We start from the raw sequence: 15,647 nt of genomic DNA on the forward strand, positions 1-15,647 counted from the left end.
GACCGCCTTTCCGATATTTAGCCAAGCATACCTGTATTCCCCTCTTGTAAATGGCCTCCACTTTGGTGCTGCACTTGCTAGCAAACATGTTTTGATTTTTAAAGGTTGCTTCACTTTACACTGAAGTAAGAATAGCTGCCCCTAAAGTTTCTTCTCCCCTTCTGCCACCAGCTGTTTCAACTGCCCCCCCCCCTTATCCATGTTCTCCATTTTGGCACTTCCCTAGCTAATGAAGACCTTTTTTAAAAAAGGCTGTTTCTTGTTACACTGAAGTAAAAACACCTGCCCCCCCCATCAACCTCCTTCTCCTTCACCCAACAGCCACATTCAGCTCCCCACTCCCTTCATCCTTGTTGCTTCCCTCCACTGGTCTCTGTTGTTAGCTATCACATATACACATGCTTTACAGAGTAGTGAGCAGGATTACTAAACATACACAAATGTCATAGCAAGGCAGTAACACAGAGGGGAAAACTGTGCAAATCTCAAGGCAGGGCAGTAAAATGAAGGGGGAAATGTATGCAAATTTGAAGGCAGAGCAATTTATGCAAATTTCCTAGCAGTGGACATTTGCTCCTGCACACTTGCACAGGACTGGGAAAAATAACTGTGAACATATTTGGGATACTCTCCAGTGTCCTTTCTTCTCTGTTTTTAGGAGAACAGGACAGAGGGCACTGAGAAGGGATGAGAGAGGATGGTGGTGGTACCAGCGAGATCGTGAGAAATGGCAGAGGTTTTTGTCACTCTTGCCAGGTGGCTCTATAGCTGTGCCTGAAAACCCACAATGAAGCCACCTTGCTGGACATCAAGCCACCATAGGTATAAACAGCCCTAAAACAAGCCATGGGTTCTCAGGGTGGCTTGTTCGTGAAAAATAAGCCACCCTGCAGAAACTGCGCTGGGTTTGGACAATACGGCAAGCCACCATAGTTGATCAGCCATGGTGGGTTGTTGTGTCATGTGAAACAGGCCACAGACAAGCTTGTATGGCTTTCAGCCCCACTTGGAGCTCTCCATTGTGCTGTCCTATTATCATTCTTGCCTTCCTGGAAAAGCTGACTTGCCCAAAACCCTGGTAAAGGCCTGATCCATAGTGGAACCCTGTAACACATAGCTCAATAGTAAAGCACATCTTTGCATTCAGGTTCAAAATCCAGCATCTCCAGGTAGGGCTGGAAAACCTCCTGCCGGAAACCCTGGAGAGCCACTGTCAGTCAGTGTTGACAATACTGGGCTAGTTGGACCAATGGTATGACTCAGTATAAGGCAGCTTCCTATGTGTCCTTACCAAGGCCTCACCAGTGCCCAATGACACTAAGCAGTTACCATGACAGAGGCAGAACAGAAAAACAACACATATAGATGGCTTGTTCAGTTGTGAATGCGTTTGTTCTGAAAAACATTCTGAATAATTAAGATGGTGCCAAATATTTTCTAACTTCAATATTCACTTCTGAACTAGTATGTTCAATATAGCCAGACAAATTACTGAAAAATACTTGTGTAGCCAGACATTTACATTGTTTTGATGCTGTTCAGCACCCTTTTGTTATTTTGGCTACTTGGCACCATTTCCTTTTTCTTCTTTGACCTCACTGTCGTCAGCTACCTTTGCCCATAATGCCATGTAATCCAATTAGCTGTAGTTCCCCACATTATTTTGTTTATAATTATTCAGGACATCGTCACGTCAGACATAGCAGAATTATGCCACTGACAAAAATCAAAGATAACAAAGGAAAATGGTGCTGAGAAGAACAGCATAGAAAAGCATTAATATGCTTTTTGATACTTACAAAAATGAACACAAAATGAGATAGTAGTTTAGTATAAGCCCTAAAAATGATAATTACTTGAAAAACTCAAACTTTCGCAAGTAGCTTTTAAAACTCTATAAATTCCTCTAGAGGTAGGGAGGTGGCATAGCCATCAAATCAAACTAGTCTGACAGGCTTATTCTGGAATTTATTTCTTTTTTGTTCTTCTATTTTCTTGCATCAGGTTTAGAAGCATGGTCCAACGTTCTCTATAAAAGGTCATTTAAGATATTTAGTCAGCCACAACTGGACATAGTTGGATGGCAGAAAGTTCACATTTTCTGATAGGTTCTGAGAGGTGTCAGGGGAGGGACTTGCAGAAAGACTCATGCTTTGCTAGGATTATAAAGCTGCTGTCTTCTAAAACCAGGAAGCCAGGGAGGCAGAACTAGCCTTTTTCATTGTGGAGGCTGGAAGAAGGCATGCCCAAGGGCTGTCAAAATAGCCACTAACCACACATTCCTAAAAGGAATCCTCAGCTTTGTGCTTTCTCTCAAATCATTCAGGGCCATGATGTGGCTGCAAGTTTTTCTTGGCATATTCATCTCAAATTTTTGTGTAGATGCAAGAGGCGAAGAGGCAGACCTGTAAGTTATAACCTGCTTTTTAAGTATTTCTTATGATTAGCTTGTCTTAACAATTAATGCTGCTATAACTGCTGCTTATAAACTTTGGGAAATTAGACTAGAATCAGACTAACTTTTCAAGTGAGATGAATAGAATAATTCTTCTAGCCTTAGTCCATAATCTTGTGTATTATTAAAAAGTGATGGACAAGAGCAAAGAAACAAAGTTTAATTATAAGGTATCTCATCTAGGATGTTATTTAGCTTTTTCTTGATGACAGGTAGCCAGGCCCAAAAGGAGAGAAGGCCTCTGCACATTTAGCGGCTGTCTAGAAGAATGTAGCAGACAAGTTTTTTTTCATCGTTCCATGTCAAGCAGCACCTGCCAAAATGCCCTGTTCTGTATGACTATTTTGCACTAGGGCATTGGAAAAGAGGAGCTAGATTGTCTTTGCTCCTGTTTGTGTATGAACAATAAAGTCTTGAATCTGACAATTAACACCTACATCTTCTCACTGAGTTAATCCGTATTGTATGACTTACATGGTAACTTTCTTCATGCATCCTAAATCAGACCTGCTGCCCAAGTAACTTCTGATATGACAAAATGATTGCTACTACCAACTAACACAGCTACCCTTCTGGGATTTCACAGGCAGTATCTCCTAGCAGTGCCCTCAGTACTGCAGACCGACTCCCCAAATACAGCCTGTGTGCATCTCCTCAACCTCAATGAGTCAGTGGACCTGAATGTTCTTCTGGAATATGAAGGGCAGAATACCACTGTTTTGACAGAGCATGTGACGGAACAGAACATCTTCAAATGCAGCAACTTTATTGTAAGTCTTTGTTTCTTTCAGGACAATTAGAAAGAGATGTAGAAGGAGAAAAAAGGAAGCAGAAGAATGAGATAAAATCATAGTAAGGAAGAGAAGCAGGAATATTTCAATATTTGGGAAGGGAATGAAATAACAGTGGAGAAGAAAAAGGCACAATATTTGGCTAGTGGGATGGGGAGGAGGGGCAAAACAGCTATGGGCCTCTAGCAGAAAATATGAGGGAGTGCTTCAAGGCTGGCCATTCTGTCTGCCCTGAAAACTATCTGCAAAGGCAGCCTTTGAAATGTTTCCATCTGGGAGTGTACACCTTCTGCCTGATGACACTCAGAAGTCACAGGAGTTTTCTGACGGATTCACAGAACAGTCGCCGTGGAAATATTGGTAGTGTCAGAATCCACAGTGCTTTTCTGAAGAGAAACACAGAAAAACAATAAAGACTTGGACAGAGGATGGCCTTCAAGTGTGTTCCATCTTTCTTGTGCATTATATCTTGAGTGAAATGGTTTAGGTGGTAAAGTCTTGTCTAGCACAAGAATCTGCCCTGGCATATCTTCATTCCTCAAGGTGGATTAGAGCACAAGGGCCTTGAGACAAAAAATCTAAATGGTATCCCCTATTCATGTTAATTGGCACAACTTATCAGGCTGTTCTCCTACACAAGCCCCAGTGAAATGGATGCCAAGCCCTTAATTGTTGTTCATTTCACTGTTCATTTCACTGGGACTTATGCAGGATTACAGCCTGGAAGACTGCCACATGAATCTGCCTGTTAAATTCATTTTCTGAAATTCTTAAAAGTGTTTAAAATCTGCTGCCAGAGACAATTCTCCCACCTTGCTAAATGATCAGGCTGCCTTTGTCACAGAATTATTCGTGCTGGACCCACAGTCTAAAAAATACACTGCAAGTAAAATTATGCCTTCCATTAGAGCAACTTGTCATTGAAATTCTGCATACTTTCCACATTTTTCATCAGGCTGTAGGTATTCAGAGACAAAAGAATCCAACAATCTGTCTTGTTATATGCCCACACTGATAATTACCAGGCAGGGTTGTAGCCATGAAACTAAGGCGAGGTGGCAGTGAAGGCTGGAATGTTTTGCAAAAATGCAGGGAAACTCAACAGAGGCATTCTTAGAAGCCTAGTGCCCCATTGTTTGTTTTTCTCCCAGGTCCCTCATGCCAGCTCCAACCCTCTGGCTTTCATCACCATCTCTTTCAAAGGCGCCAGTATCAATGGGTCAGAGAGGAGGGCTGTGGCCATTCAGAACGTAGGCAGTGCTGTCTTTGTCCAGACTGATAAACCTGTCTACAAACCTGGGCAGAATGGTGAGTAAGGGTCATCTCATTCTCACTTCTACAGCAGTATTTGTGTGCAAAGACTTCTATCACTCTTATCTAACTGATCTTCAGAATAATAATTCTCATGTTATAATAATTATAAGAAACTAGGGCAAGAACTGTATGTTCAGCAACAGAACCAGGTTTGAAAAACTGGGCCACTACTTTTCAATGGTAAATTTGTCAGGGTGGAATTACCTGCCAGGGAGAAAAGGCAGGCAAAAAAGTGCTAAGTCCTCCCCATCTAGCCAAGGTGTCCTGGATATGTGTCTGCCCTCATGACAGGAAAATGGTTTGTGAGAAGAGTTAAGCACGTCTTCTGTTCTCCAAATTCTGTCCTCATTTTGCAGCTATCTATCAGTGAACCAGGTTCTCGGATTCAGTTTTACAACCAATCACAGAGTTCTGACCTAAGCTTGAGTGAGAAGGCCTATTCGTGCATACACAAAACTGTGCAAACTCAATAGATGACAGGGAAGAAGGAGGTCTGCTTCCCCACCCCATCCTCACCTTGCCTCCATGTTTTTGTCATAGTGTCTAAATGGCATAAATAAAAGAATTCTAAGCATAAACACCAGATATGAACAAACTTTTCAATTCCCCCCTCTCCATTTTCGACAGTTAAGGACTGTAGGTAATATGTGCATAGAAGTCTACCTGCAGCTTTTGAGACATTGCCAGAAAGAGGCTGAAGCCACCACCATGCACTGCGTTTTCCTGTGGTTGAAACTTGAGAACCCTGTTCTAAACCATCACTGCTGCCACAGACAGACATTAGTGATATGGATGATAAGGAGGCATATTATGGATACCAGATGTAGAGGGCAGGTGGACTGATTGTGTTGGCATGTCCATGAGAAGTGCTAAAGATGAGTAGGGGCTGTAAAATGGGAGCAGAGGAGAGAGACAGAGAGGAGTACTAAAAAGGCTGGTCAAGAAATCAGATGGCTAAAGGAAGTGGGACAAAGTAGGCATAACCCACATATGTTTCAAAATAACCCACCTCACAAAGTTGCTGTGCACAGAAGTGGTCTCTTACTTTATGGCCAAACTGGAATTTGAATGCAGATTTTTTAGGCCCAAATCTCTGATATTTCATTTCAAATATTTCATTCTTTTTTACTGGAATCCAGCTACCGAGAAAAAGAGCTCATTATTTGGTAGGAAATAAGCAAGTGAATTTCCCTCATAACCTTTCATTTTTTTTCCCTCAGTGCTCATTCGAGTTGTTGCTTTAGATACAAGTTTCAAGCCAGTTCCTGAGATTGTAAGTATATGGTCAGGAGGAAGAATTTTCAAAAATCTCCTTACTTATATTTAAATCTTTGGGAATCATCTGATCAGATCTAGTTGCTGAAGTTATAACCACAATACCCAAGTGCAGACCGAACTGGAACCTCAATTCTCCCTCTGCCCCCCCGCCCCCATACGGATATGATGCCTTTTCTTATAGTAGTGGCCAATAAAGTAAAAGAAGTACCCAAAGCCTGAGACAAAGGCTTTTGGTCCAGTGTTCACTTAGTCTGATCCTATATAGTAGGTTTCTGGATGCTCTGACTTGGATTCCTGCATTGAGCAGGGGGTTGGACTCGATGGCCTTATAGGCCCCTTCCAACCCTATTATGCTATGATTCTATGATTCTATAACTATGGATGAGACCATATCAACACCCAGATTAAACTGTTTGAATGAGTGTTTAGCACACAGCTGCATTTTTTCTTTGAAGCTAAAACTGAGCTAATAATGTCTCCTGCTAAGCCAGAGGCTGCCTTACTTGTCTGAGCAAAGCTGAATCCATTGTGTTTGTGCGTGTTTTAGAATACTGTTTCTGGGAAGTGATGTAAGCTTTTCCTTGCTCTGAAGTCAGTAAATAAATTGAATCTAACAGCCAGTGTGGTGTAGTGGTTAGAGTGTTGGACTGGGACTCGGGAAACCCAGGTTCTAGTTCACACTTGGCCATGAAGCTGATGGTGTAACTGTCAGCCAGTTACTCTCAGCCTAACCTACTTCACAGGGTTGTTGTGAGGATAAAATGGAGAGGAGGAGCATGATGTAAACCACCTTGGGTTCTTTGGAGGAAAAAAGCCAGGATATAAATGTAATAATAATTAAAAAAAAAAAAACTTGTAGTAGAGGGAATGGAGCATCTAGCCACAGTACAAAGGCAATGATGAAATGTTAGTTATCCATTTCAAAAGTACAGCAGGCTTAGCAGCTGTTCTAACAGAAATTATTTGTATTCTCTGAAACCTATTGAACCAGCATAGCTAGAGTGTCCTCAGACAGTCTTACTATTTAGTATATGTTACCAATGCAGGCAGGCAAAAAATTGAAAATCTAAAATTCCTTTTACCTCCATACTGATTATTACAGTCTCATCATAACTACACTTCCCATTTGCTAACACAAAAGCAGGATCTTTGTGTATAGCTGGCTGCTTGTAGGAAGCATAGTTTTCCTAGACGTGTTTGCTCATCCTCATGCAGTGGTGTTACAGTTTTACACTACACTGTGTTTTGGTAGCAAATACTAAAAGTTTTTAATTTTGGTCACTGCCAGCAGAATTGGTCCCTTTGTTCTTCCACCATCACTGAGACCTGAGTTATTCTCCTCCATATATTTAACTAAGCTAAGCTGTGCAATTTTCATCCAGTGTTAAAAATCATCCCAGCCAAAATTTGCCTATTAGGAGTACTGCTGCTCAACTTTAATAACTTTAAAAGTTATTAAAATATTCTTCAGACACTAACATTTCCTCCTCATTCATCTCTTTCAGTATCCTTTGATCACCATCCAGGTAAGAGACTCTTCTTTTAAAAATATGCTTATCCATATTGTTTTGTGCTTGTGAAGGTGAAGCCGCTGACTCGGATTGGCTATGAGCCAAAAGAAGACATTACACTAAATGTGTGACTTGGAAGCATGTTGGGGATTTTAAAACAATTAATAATAGGTGTATGTATGTGTGTTTTTCATCAGGACCACAGGGAAAGGGGGTTTACCCCTTCCCTACCCAGCTATGATCCTGCTGAAAATCCCTCTGTTCTGTTATTTGCCTTAGGAAAAAAGTTCTCCTTGGTGTAAATGGAGGCTTTATTTATATTAGGGCTGTGCACCGCCAAAGGCCGAAGCCTGAATAACAAGGTGAAACAGGCTGATTTGGAGGTGCCTTGTCTTGCTACGAAGCAGATCAGAACAGCACTGAGGTGCCCCGAAGTGGGTCACCTATGTGGTGCCTCAGTCCGCCTTGTATATTCGGAGCTCTTCTTATGCCTTCTGAGCAGCCCAGACAGGCTGCCTCCAAAATATATCAACTTGTGAAAGATCAAGCCAGAGGTGCCAAATGTATCAGTTTGAGAGAGATCTGGCCACCAGGGGGGGCAGAAGATGAGGAGGAAGGGTGGACGGGCAGAGAAAGAGGAGGGAGTGAACTTTGCTGTGAGTCAGCCTCCATTTGCTCATTGTGAGAGACGTGGTGTTACTGGAGAGGACTTCTGAAAGTTATTTGGCTAGAGCAGTGGTTTCCAAAGTGGGGTGCACACACCCCAAGAGGTGCACAAGACAATCCATTGGGGTGCGTGAGCCGCCTGATAATTGAGCAGCCTCCCACTGCTCAATTGCCATGAGCTGCCATTGTGTGCAATGATGTTGGTGGTAGGGATGTACGAAAGTCACTTAACCTTTAACGAAATTTGATTCGCGGTGGGGGGGAGGCGCTCCGTCCCTCCCCCAAAAATTCTGGCTGGGGGGGGAGGCGCTCCATCTCTCCACCCCCGAATCCTGGCCGGCCGGGTCTGCAAATGGCGGCAGCCATAGCCGCCGCCGTTTGCGTCCCTGCAGTCAGCCGTGATAGGCTACGTAAATGTTTACGTAGCCTATCACGGCTGAGTAAAAAAAAAAAAGTGCTGGCGAACGCGCTGGCATTCGGCCTCCCCGAGATTCATGGCGAAATTCTCTGACATCCCTAGTTGGTGGCAGTGGCAGCAGCAGGATGGGATGGGAGCCAAGAGGGAAGCTCCAGGGCATTTCTCTCTTGGCTTCAATCTTATCCTGCCTATGCTGTGGCCACGGAAAGCAACTGCGCCAGTCTCTGCCAGGCATGGCAGAAGCCTTAACCCTTCCCACTTTCCTTTGGCAGAACAAAGCCGAGAAGAAAGCACATGCTATGACAGCTATGTTAGTGTCTCCCCACCCCACTCTTCTGTAATAGATTTACCATTCATTCTTGTTGTTTGTTCATTTAAAAATCCAGAAAATTTCACTGTAGTTGCTAATCTTCCCCCACCCACCCACCGCCCACACACACTTTTTCAATTCTCTCTCAACCATTAGCTTGCCCTTACTTTGATTATGTCTAGATTTTTTATATATATAGTACTTTCCTTGTTCTTGGCTCCCTTCCACCTCCCCTTCTCAATTCCTGTATTCCTTTCCTTCCCATTTTTGATCTTTTTTCCCTTAAAAAAAATTAAAAACCCTTTCTCTTCTGTTAGGATTACAGTCAGTCCCGCCCCCCCGCCTTACTTGTAATTTAGTGTTTGCTTTTTTCCCCTCGTGTGTGTGTGTATGTCTGTGTGTGCTTGTGCTGTGTGGACAAGCAAACAGTGTGTGTCAAAGGGGAATATACAGTCCACATTTCCAAAAACGGTGGGCAAAGGACTACACACATTAACAGCTATTATTTAAATAATATAATACTACACTCTGTGTTGCAAAGCGAACAAGCCCAATATGAGGCATCTTCGGGGTCTTGGCAGGGCCAGAGGTGGGCGAGGTGCTGCTGTGCCCTCCTGGCAGGGCTGCTGTGTTGCTTCCTGCCTCTGTCAGTCAAGCAGACAACTGTCATTGCTCTTCGTTCAAGTCAGTGTGCCCACCTGGCAGGGCTGCTGTCTTTGTTTGCTTCCTGCCTACCAGCCAGTGTTTTCCCAGGCAATTCAGCCAAAGAGACCCTGAGGTTATTAACTGTGAATAGGAAACCTCGTTGTATTTGCACTAGTCGTATTTGCACTTTAAAGAAACGTACAGCAGAGTTTAGGGATAGCGACCTCCTCACCACTTCAATACCTAACTTGATTTCTGAGTACAGCACATTTTACCTGCACCTTGCGCAAAAACTAGCACGCCAAACTGTCTGAGATTTGGCAGGTAGGATGCCCTCCAGGGGGGCTGTGCATTCCCCAACTTTCATGCACTTCTGTGCAAGCAGTGAAAAGGTATAGCTCTTTTCTTTCAGAGATTTCCTTGAAAAAAATGAAATTTCATCTGCACCTAGCACCTGCACCCGGGCCAAATTGCCTGAAATTTGGCAGGTGGACACCCCTCCAGGGGGCCTGAGAGTTCTTCAGATTTCATGTATGTATCATGAAAAGTGAAAAGGTTATGGCCATTTGTGTCTTTCCATGCAAGTCAAATGGGAAAAAGCCAAAAACAAGTGATTTGGATGTCCGAATCTCGCTTTGGATGTCTGAACCTCGCTTTGGATTCGGATCCAAGTTGAAGTGGATGGGATCTGAAGCAGCATCAGAAGCAAAGCAGGGGGTCTGTGCCTAGCCCTAATTTATATGGCTAATAGCTGTGTGGGGTGGGTGGGGGATCTTTGTCAGGAAGGTAAGGGTAATAAATCTCCCTTCAGCACCTATACTTATTTTTTTCAATCCCTGACATACTTCCAAGTGACGCATTTAGCGTTCAGTATTTAGAAATTCAGCGTGTTTTGGGAGGAGGCTATTATACAGATAAACCTTAGACTGGCACACTCCTATTGAATTAAATGGAATTTAAGTTAGTCATGACTAGCTTAAGTCCCATTCATTTCAATGGGTTTACTCTAGGACTTATGTTGCATTTTGCCCATTGTTTATCTATATTGGGTCTTTGTTTCGGTTGGTTTAGGATTAAAAGATTACACAGATCATAAGGACAAGAATGCCTTTGTGGGACAGGCTGACAGCTGGAAAGATGGACCAGGAGGGAAAGAATATAAGGATGGGTACCTCTTGCCAGACCAGCAGGCCAGAGGTTCCCCATACTGCTAGGCCCGACTGGCTTTCTCACAATCATGTTTTGCCTCTGCGTTGACAACTGAGAGCCAGGTAGAAGAGACCCAGATTTGTCCTGGGACAATCACTTGCTGACCCCTGGATCTTCTGCTTCCTAGCTGAACTTGTCTTTATTCTGCCCTCCCAGGATCCTCAGAACAACCGAATATTTCAGTGGATAAATGTAACATCTGAGGTTTACATCATCCAGCTCTCATTCCAGTTAATTTCAGAGCCAATCCTGGGGAACTACCAAATCATTGTGGAGAAAAAATCACGAACAAAGGTCTATTATTCTTTTACTGTGGAAAAATATGGTAAATATTTGCACTTATTTTCTAAGTATCAGAAAACAGCTAGGGTAGAAATAGTTGGACATTTTAAATGGTTGATTTTAAGCTTGGCTGTGGCTCCCATATATGTATTTTTAGAATCCACTGGGGTGGGGAGTATCACAACACACTTACAACACATCTGTGGAACTGCAAACAAAATGTTTCTCAATCTGTGCTTTGTTGTGCTTTTCAGTCTGTGACAGAACATGCCCCTGCCCCACTGGCAGGGGTTGAGAGAACAGAAAGAAAACCATCTAAAATCTTAATTAAAAATAAATGGTAAAACAAAACACTCCATGAATCAGCAATAAATGAGTCATAAATTAAAATTTAAAACACTAACTCACCAAATGGCCTTTTGAAAGAGAAAAGTCTTAATTCGTCTCCTAAAGGCCATCCATGAGTAGTCCTGCGCCTGACAACATTCCACTGTAGGAAATCACTGAGGAATGAGAGACAGAGACAGAGACAAGAGACAGAGACAGAGGCCTGCTGCTTATAGTCACTAGAGGGGTGGGGACTAGAAATGAGTGTGGAAGAGCAAGTGAGGTGGCAAGCCAGCTTGAAAGCAATTTATGTGATATAGATTTATGTGATATAGATTTATGGAAATATGAACTATTCTCTATGTATACTTTATTGCAGTTGTAGTGTCAAGGGGAAGATTGTTGCTGGTTTTCACAGTCCCTGTTGTAGCTAGTGTTGTGTAGGTATCTTAATGACAGAAAGGACAGGGGAATAGAAATGTTTTACAAAATAAATATTCAGCATGCTACAAAAACAGTAAAGCAAAGTAAGATGCTTCTTACATACAAGTAAGTCATGGGTGTGTGACCTGGAGAAATCACCACTCAGCCAAAGTGGCTTAGAAAGACACAAGTACCAGCCAGCTGGGGTCTGAGAACAGACTGAGCAAACACTTGCCGGGATTTAATTTAAACCCCCACCCCTACACACCTTTTGTTTCAGTCAGAATTCTGATATAATTTGGAGTGGTGTTTGCGTACTGGTCAGAAAACAACAACCTGACATGCTTTTATCAATTTGATCTGCAGACATTGGGGGAAGCTTTTCACAGCATGGAGGTAATGGGTGCTTTCAGGTGGGGGGGGGGGTCCTAGCGCTAACAATCCAAAGGCACTGTGCAGCAATTCCATCATTTCTTACCATTCCATCATTTCAGTTCCATAGGATGGTGTTCCTGACAGATGGAGAGCAATTTCAGCTCCCCTTCCTCCTTTTTAAAAAACCAGCTAGCTAGGCTTCTAAGCCCATCTAACTGACTTACTGTGGTGGATGGGGATGGCCACAGAGAGACTGTAGGATCCTGCAGTTCCATGCCTCTCCCCCCACCCCATCCTTCTCCCTTTTTGGCTTCCCCAAGCTATTCCGAGGCAGGATGAGCGCATGATAAAAGCCTCATCTGGAAGCACCCAATGTTGATCTCCATGCCCTAAAAAGCTTCCCCCACTAATGTCTGCAGATCAGGCTGCTGTTAAAGCCTCAACTACAGGAGATTGTTGAAAAGTCAGCAATAGTAGGTGGATGGCTGCTGCCATCTTGCTGTAGAGCATCAGCAGACATCTCTCTTGGTGAAAAACTAAAAGGGTGGTGTAAGGAAGATGTCTAACAATGCAGGAGGTGAGGTTGCCTTGTTAGGGCTCTGGCCATCTATGGACTTTGTAGCTAGTTGTAGCCTGTCACTAATCAAAGCTGAAGCTTAAGTCACTTCCTGCAGTTCTCTAGAGCTAAATGTCAGCTGCCACGTAATTGCTCCCCCTGACGCCTTAAAAGCATTTTTGCGGTCCTTGTGCACCCAGTGAGGGTTGCCAGGTCACAATACAGCAATAACAATATAAACTACCACTGGTAGAATTCTCCTTCTTTGCAACTCTTAAAGGAACTACAGCCCTCTCCAAGTCTATATTTTGGGCCTAACAATCCTGTTTCCCCATGGACTCCCTGTCCCACAATTCCCAGGCCCCCAAGCCTCCCTTACTTGCCCAGGTCCTGACAATAGTGTACAATCCTTCTCACCACTAGACGCTGTTGCTTTTTTAAAAAAATGGCCTTTTTAATTGGTTCTTCTTCACTTATGCTCTCCTCTTTCACCCGTTGTCCTCTCAAATCCCTGCTTTATACCTCACTGTTGCCTACCTTGTCCTGTCATTCTGTAGCCATTCCACCTCATAGCTAGCCTGCTTAGTACTTTTTCCTTGGGGCCCATAGCAAGCATTCCCTCCTGACCTTAAGGCTGACCAACCCCCTTAGTGCCTCAGTTCCCTGCCTCTTCTGCCATTTTCCTCAGGGCTTCTTCTCCATTTCCCCTTTACTCATGTTCTTCTTTCTCAGTGCACTGCTTACCCTGCACTCTTCCTTTAGACACTTTGACTCAGGGCCCCATGCCCCTTAGCTTCCCTGTGTCCTGAGCCCTCTTCTTAGCCTAGCCCACTGAGCTATTCCTGCTATTCTAAGGGCCCTTTGTGATTTAATCTCAAGAAAAGAGAGATAAATTATCCCTAACCACCAAAGTATCAACATAAAAATATAAGTGAAAAAAATCCCTAAAATGTACTAAAAATATATGCAAAAATATATTCACATAATATAATGATAAAGACTTTTCAAGTCAACAAACAAGAAAAAAAATGTTTTCCTGAAACATATGGAACTAAGGGAAAGGTTTCAAAACTGTATTGAGCAGCTGCCCCTGTCTCCATTTCTCTTGCCCCTCAAACGCACTAAAGTGTTCAAAATTTCAAATTGAGTCACTGGAAAAGCATGCAAAATGTGTCTTTTTCATTTTCACTCTCCAGTGTTACCAAAGTTTGATGTTACAGTCAGTGCGCCAAAAACAGTCTCTGTGGAGAATCTGGGTTTCATAGTGAAGGTGTGTAGCATGTAAGTATCAAGCAAAAGTAGAAGTTCCTAAGGAAGTTATTGCTAATCAACATACATCAGTACAGAATTTAAGTCAGTAAACAGAAGTCAGCTGACACTTCTTGAGGTTTAATGCAAAATTGAACATGAGCATTTGTCAGGGGAAATATACACCCCCAAATGCATTTCTGAATCTGGAGTGCTCTACTTATTTCCAGTTCTTGTTTATGTGAAGGCTGTCTTTTCTCTAATAGCATGTTTCCTTCCTCTCTAGGTACACTTATGGGCAGCCACTTGAGGGAAATGCTCAGCTCAGCGTGTGCAGAAATCTCAATTTTTATGGAAGCTGCAAGAGGGACCCCATTTGTGAATCTATTAACAAAGAAGTAAGATATGTATTTTCTGATCCTTTTATGACCTTCCACTCGCAGACTGAACATGTGGAGGGCGAGTGCAATCATGCCCACTGGGCCTGTATAGCTGAACATAAAAGCCTCTTTCACACCTTCTGCTGGATGCATGGAGGTCATGGGCACGGCCAGCGATCCCTCTTCTCCTTTTCAGCATAAGCATTGAGTAGGTCTGAACAGGGCTATAGTCACTATTGTCCCGACTTCACAAATGGTTATTGGTTCAGCAAAAGCATGCATGAGAAATGATACTTCGATCTGACCTTCTGCACAAGGAAGATTTTTGTCCTCATGTTGTCTTCATACTTTCAGCTCTTTTAGGAGTGCTGCAAGTACAGTACAGATATTGTATGTCTAAGGGCTAGGCATGGCTCCATGAAGTCAATAATGAGTATCAGCCTAAGCAGCTGGACATTCTGATCCAGAGGCAAACATCTAGCATGTATTATATCATGGCCTCTTGGAAGATATTTCCATTGTAATGGGTGGAATTGGGCAACGGCTAAGCAATGCCAATGGATTTTCTTGCTCATGTTGGCTTTTCCCTTCTCCTTTCTTTTATCAGCTGGGCAAGGATGGCTGCCTTTCCCATGTCTTCAACTCTAAGACTTTTGAGCTTAATCGTTCAGGCTACTGGATGAACCTTGACGTGAAAGCCATTATCACAGAGAAAGGAACAGGTAACCCTTCTGCCTTATAAAAAAGAACAAGGCTGCTGGGAAGGTAAAGAAACAGCAGTCATAAAAATACTTTGGATAACTAATTTGCCATATTTAAGTAACCTTATTAAATCCAAGACTGATTACCATTGTTTTCCTTACACTCTCACACAGGGATACAGATTGACCGTTCAGCCTCCATTTCAATTTCTCGGGTACTGGGGGCAGTGAGGTTTGAGAATATGGACCAGTACTACAGAACGGGTATTCCATATTGTGGGCAGGTAAACTGAGAAGCTGAGAATGTTCCAACTGAAATGGCTAAATAAAGAGATGGGTGAATAAATGTCAGGTTTTTTAGGAGTATTATAGTGAAACCCGTAAACTGAATAACTGGCTTTCTGCTTGAGCAGCAGCGCTAAATTTGCCACTGAAATTTCAACTGTTTGAAACAAACTGGGGAGGGGACCAGACATCTGAAAAAAGTTGAAGGAAACCACACGTATTTTGAAATCTCCAGATCTCTTCATCAGGCAAGATGTTACAAAAAGCAGGTTGGCAGAGGTGTGTATGTGTGTGCAGGGGGAGGAGTCTGACTTGACATTGAAGTCATGCTGTCTGTAGAGTCATAGTGTTAAGATGATATGGAGGAGAGTTTGCAGACTTTCGAATTGGCCTGTACCAGTTGATGTGATTGTTTCAGGTTTCAGCACCTTTAGGACAAGAACAAGAAAGTAGCAGACAATTGTTGATCCTCC

General features: G+C 43.0%; 1 protein-coding gene across 1 annotated transcript in view; it reads left to right on the plus strand.

The window, feature by feature from the left end:
* Window positions 1-2,190: 2,190 nt before the first annotated feature.
* The window catches only part of LOC146353026 (ovostatin-like), a 66,571-nt gene continuing 53,114 nt past the window's right edge, over window positions 2,191-15,647 (plus strand). The window contains exons 1-10 of the mRNA XM_084835474.1: window positions 2,191-2,407; window positions 3,042-3,225; window positions 4,398-4,554; window positions 5,781-5,833; window positions 7,344-7,364; window positions 10,754-10,922; window positions 13,757-13,841; window positions 14,095-14,206; window positions 14,796-14,910; window positions 15,064-15,173. Coding sequence (XP_084691600.1) covers window positions 2,331-2,407; window positions 3,042-3,225; window positions 4,398-4,554; window positions 5,781-5,833; window positions 7,344-7,364; window positions 10,754-10,922; window positions 13,757-13,841; window positions 14,095-14,206; window positions 14,796-14,910; window positions 15,064-15,173 — 1,083 coding nt within the window. The 5' untranslated portion in view covers window positions 2,191-2,330. The remainder of the gene's footprint in view (window positions 2,408-3,041; window positions 3,226-4,397; window positions 4,555-5,780; window positions 5,834-7,343; window positions 7,365-10,753; window positions 10,923-13,756; window positions 13,842-14,094; window positions 14,207-14,795; window positions 14,911-15,063; window positions 15,174-15,647) is intronic.

This window comes from Heloderma suspectum, chromosome 2, assembly GCF_057233095.1.
Source record: "Heloderma suspectum isolate Gila_16-S chromosome 2, 16-S_ref, whole genome shotgun sequence".
NCBI classification, from domain to species: domain Eukaryota; kingdom Metazoa; phylum Chordata; class Lepidosauria; order Squamata; family Helodermatidae; genus Heloderma; species Heloderma suspectum.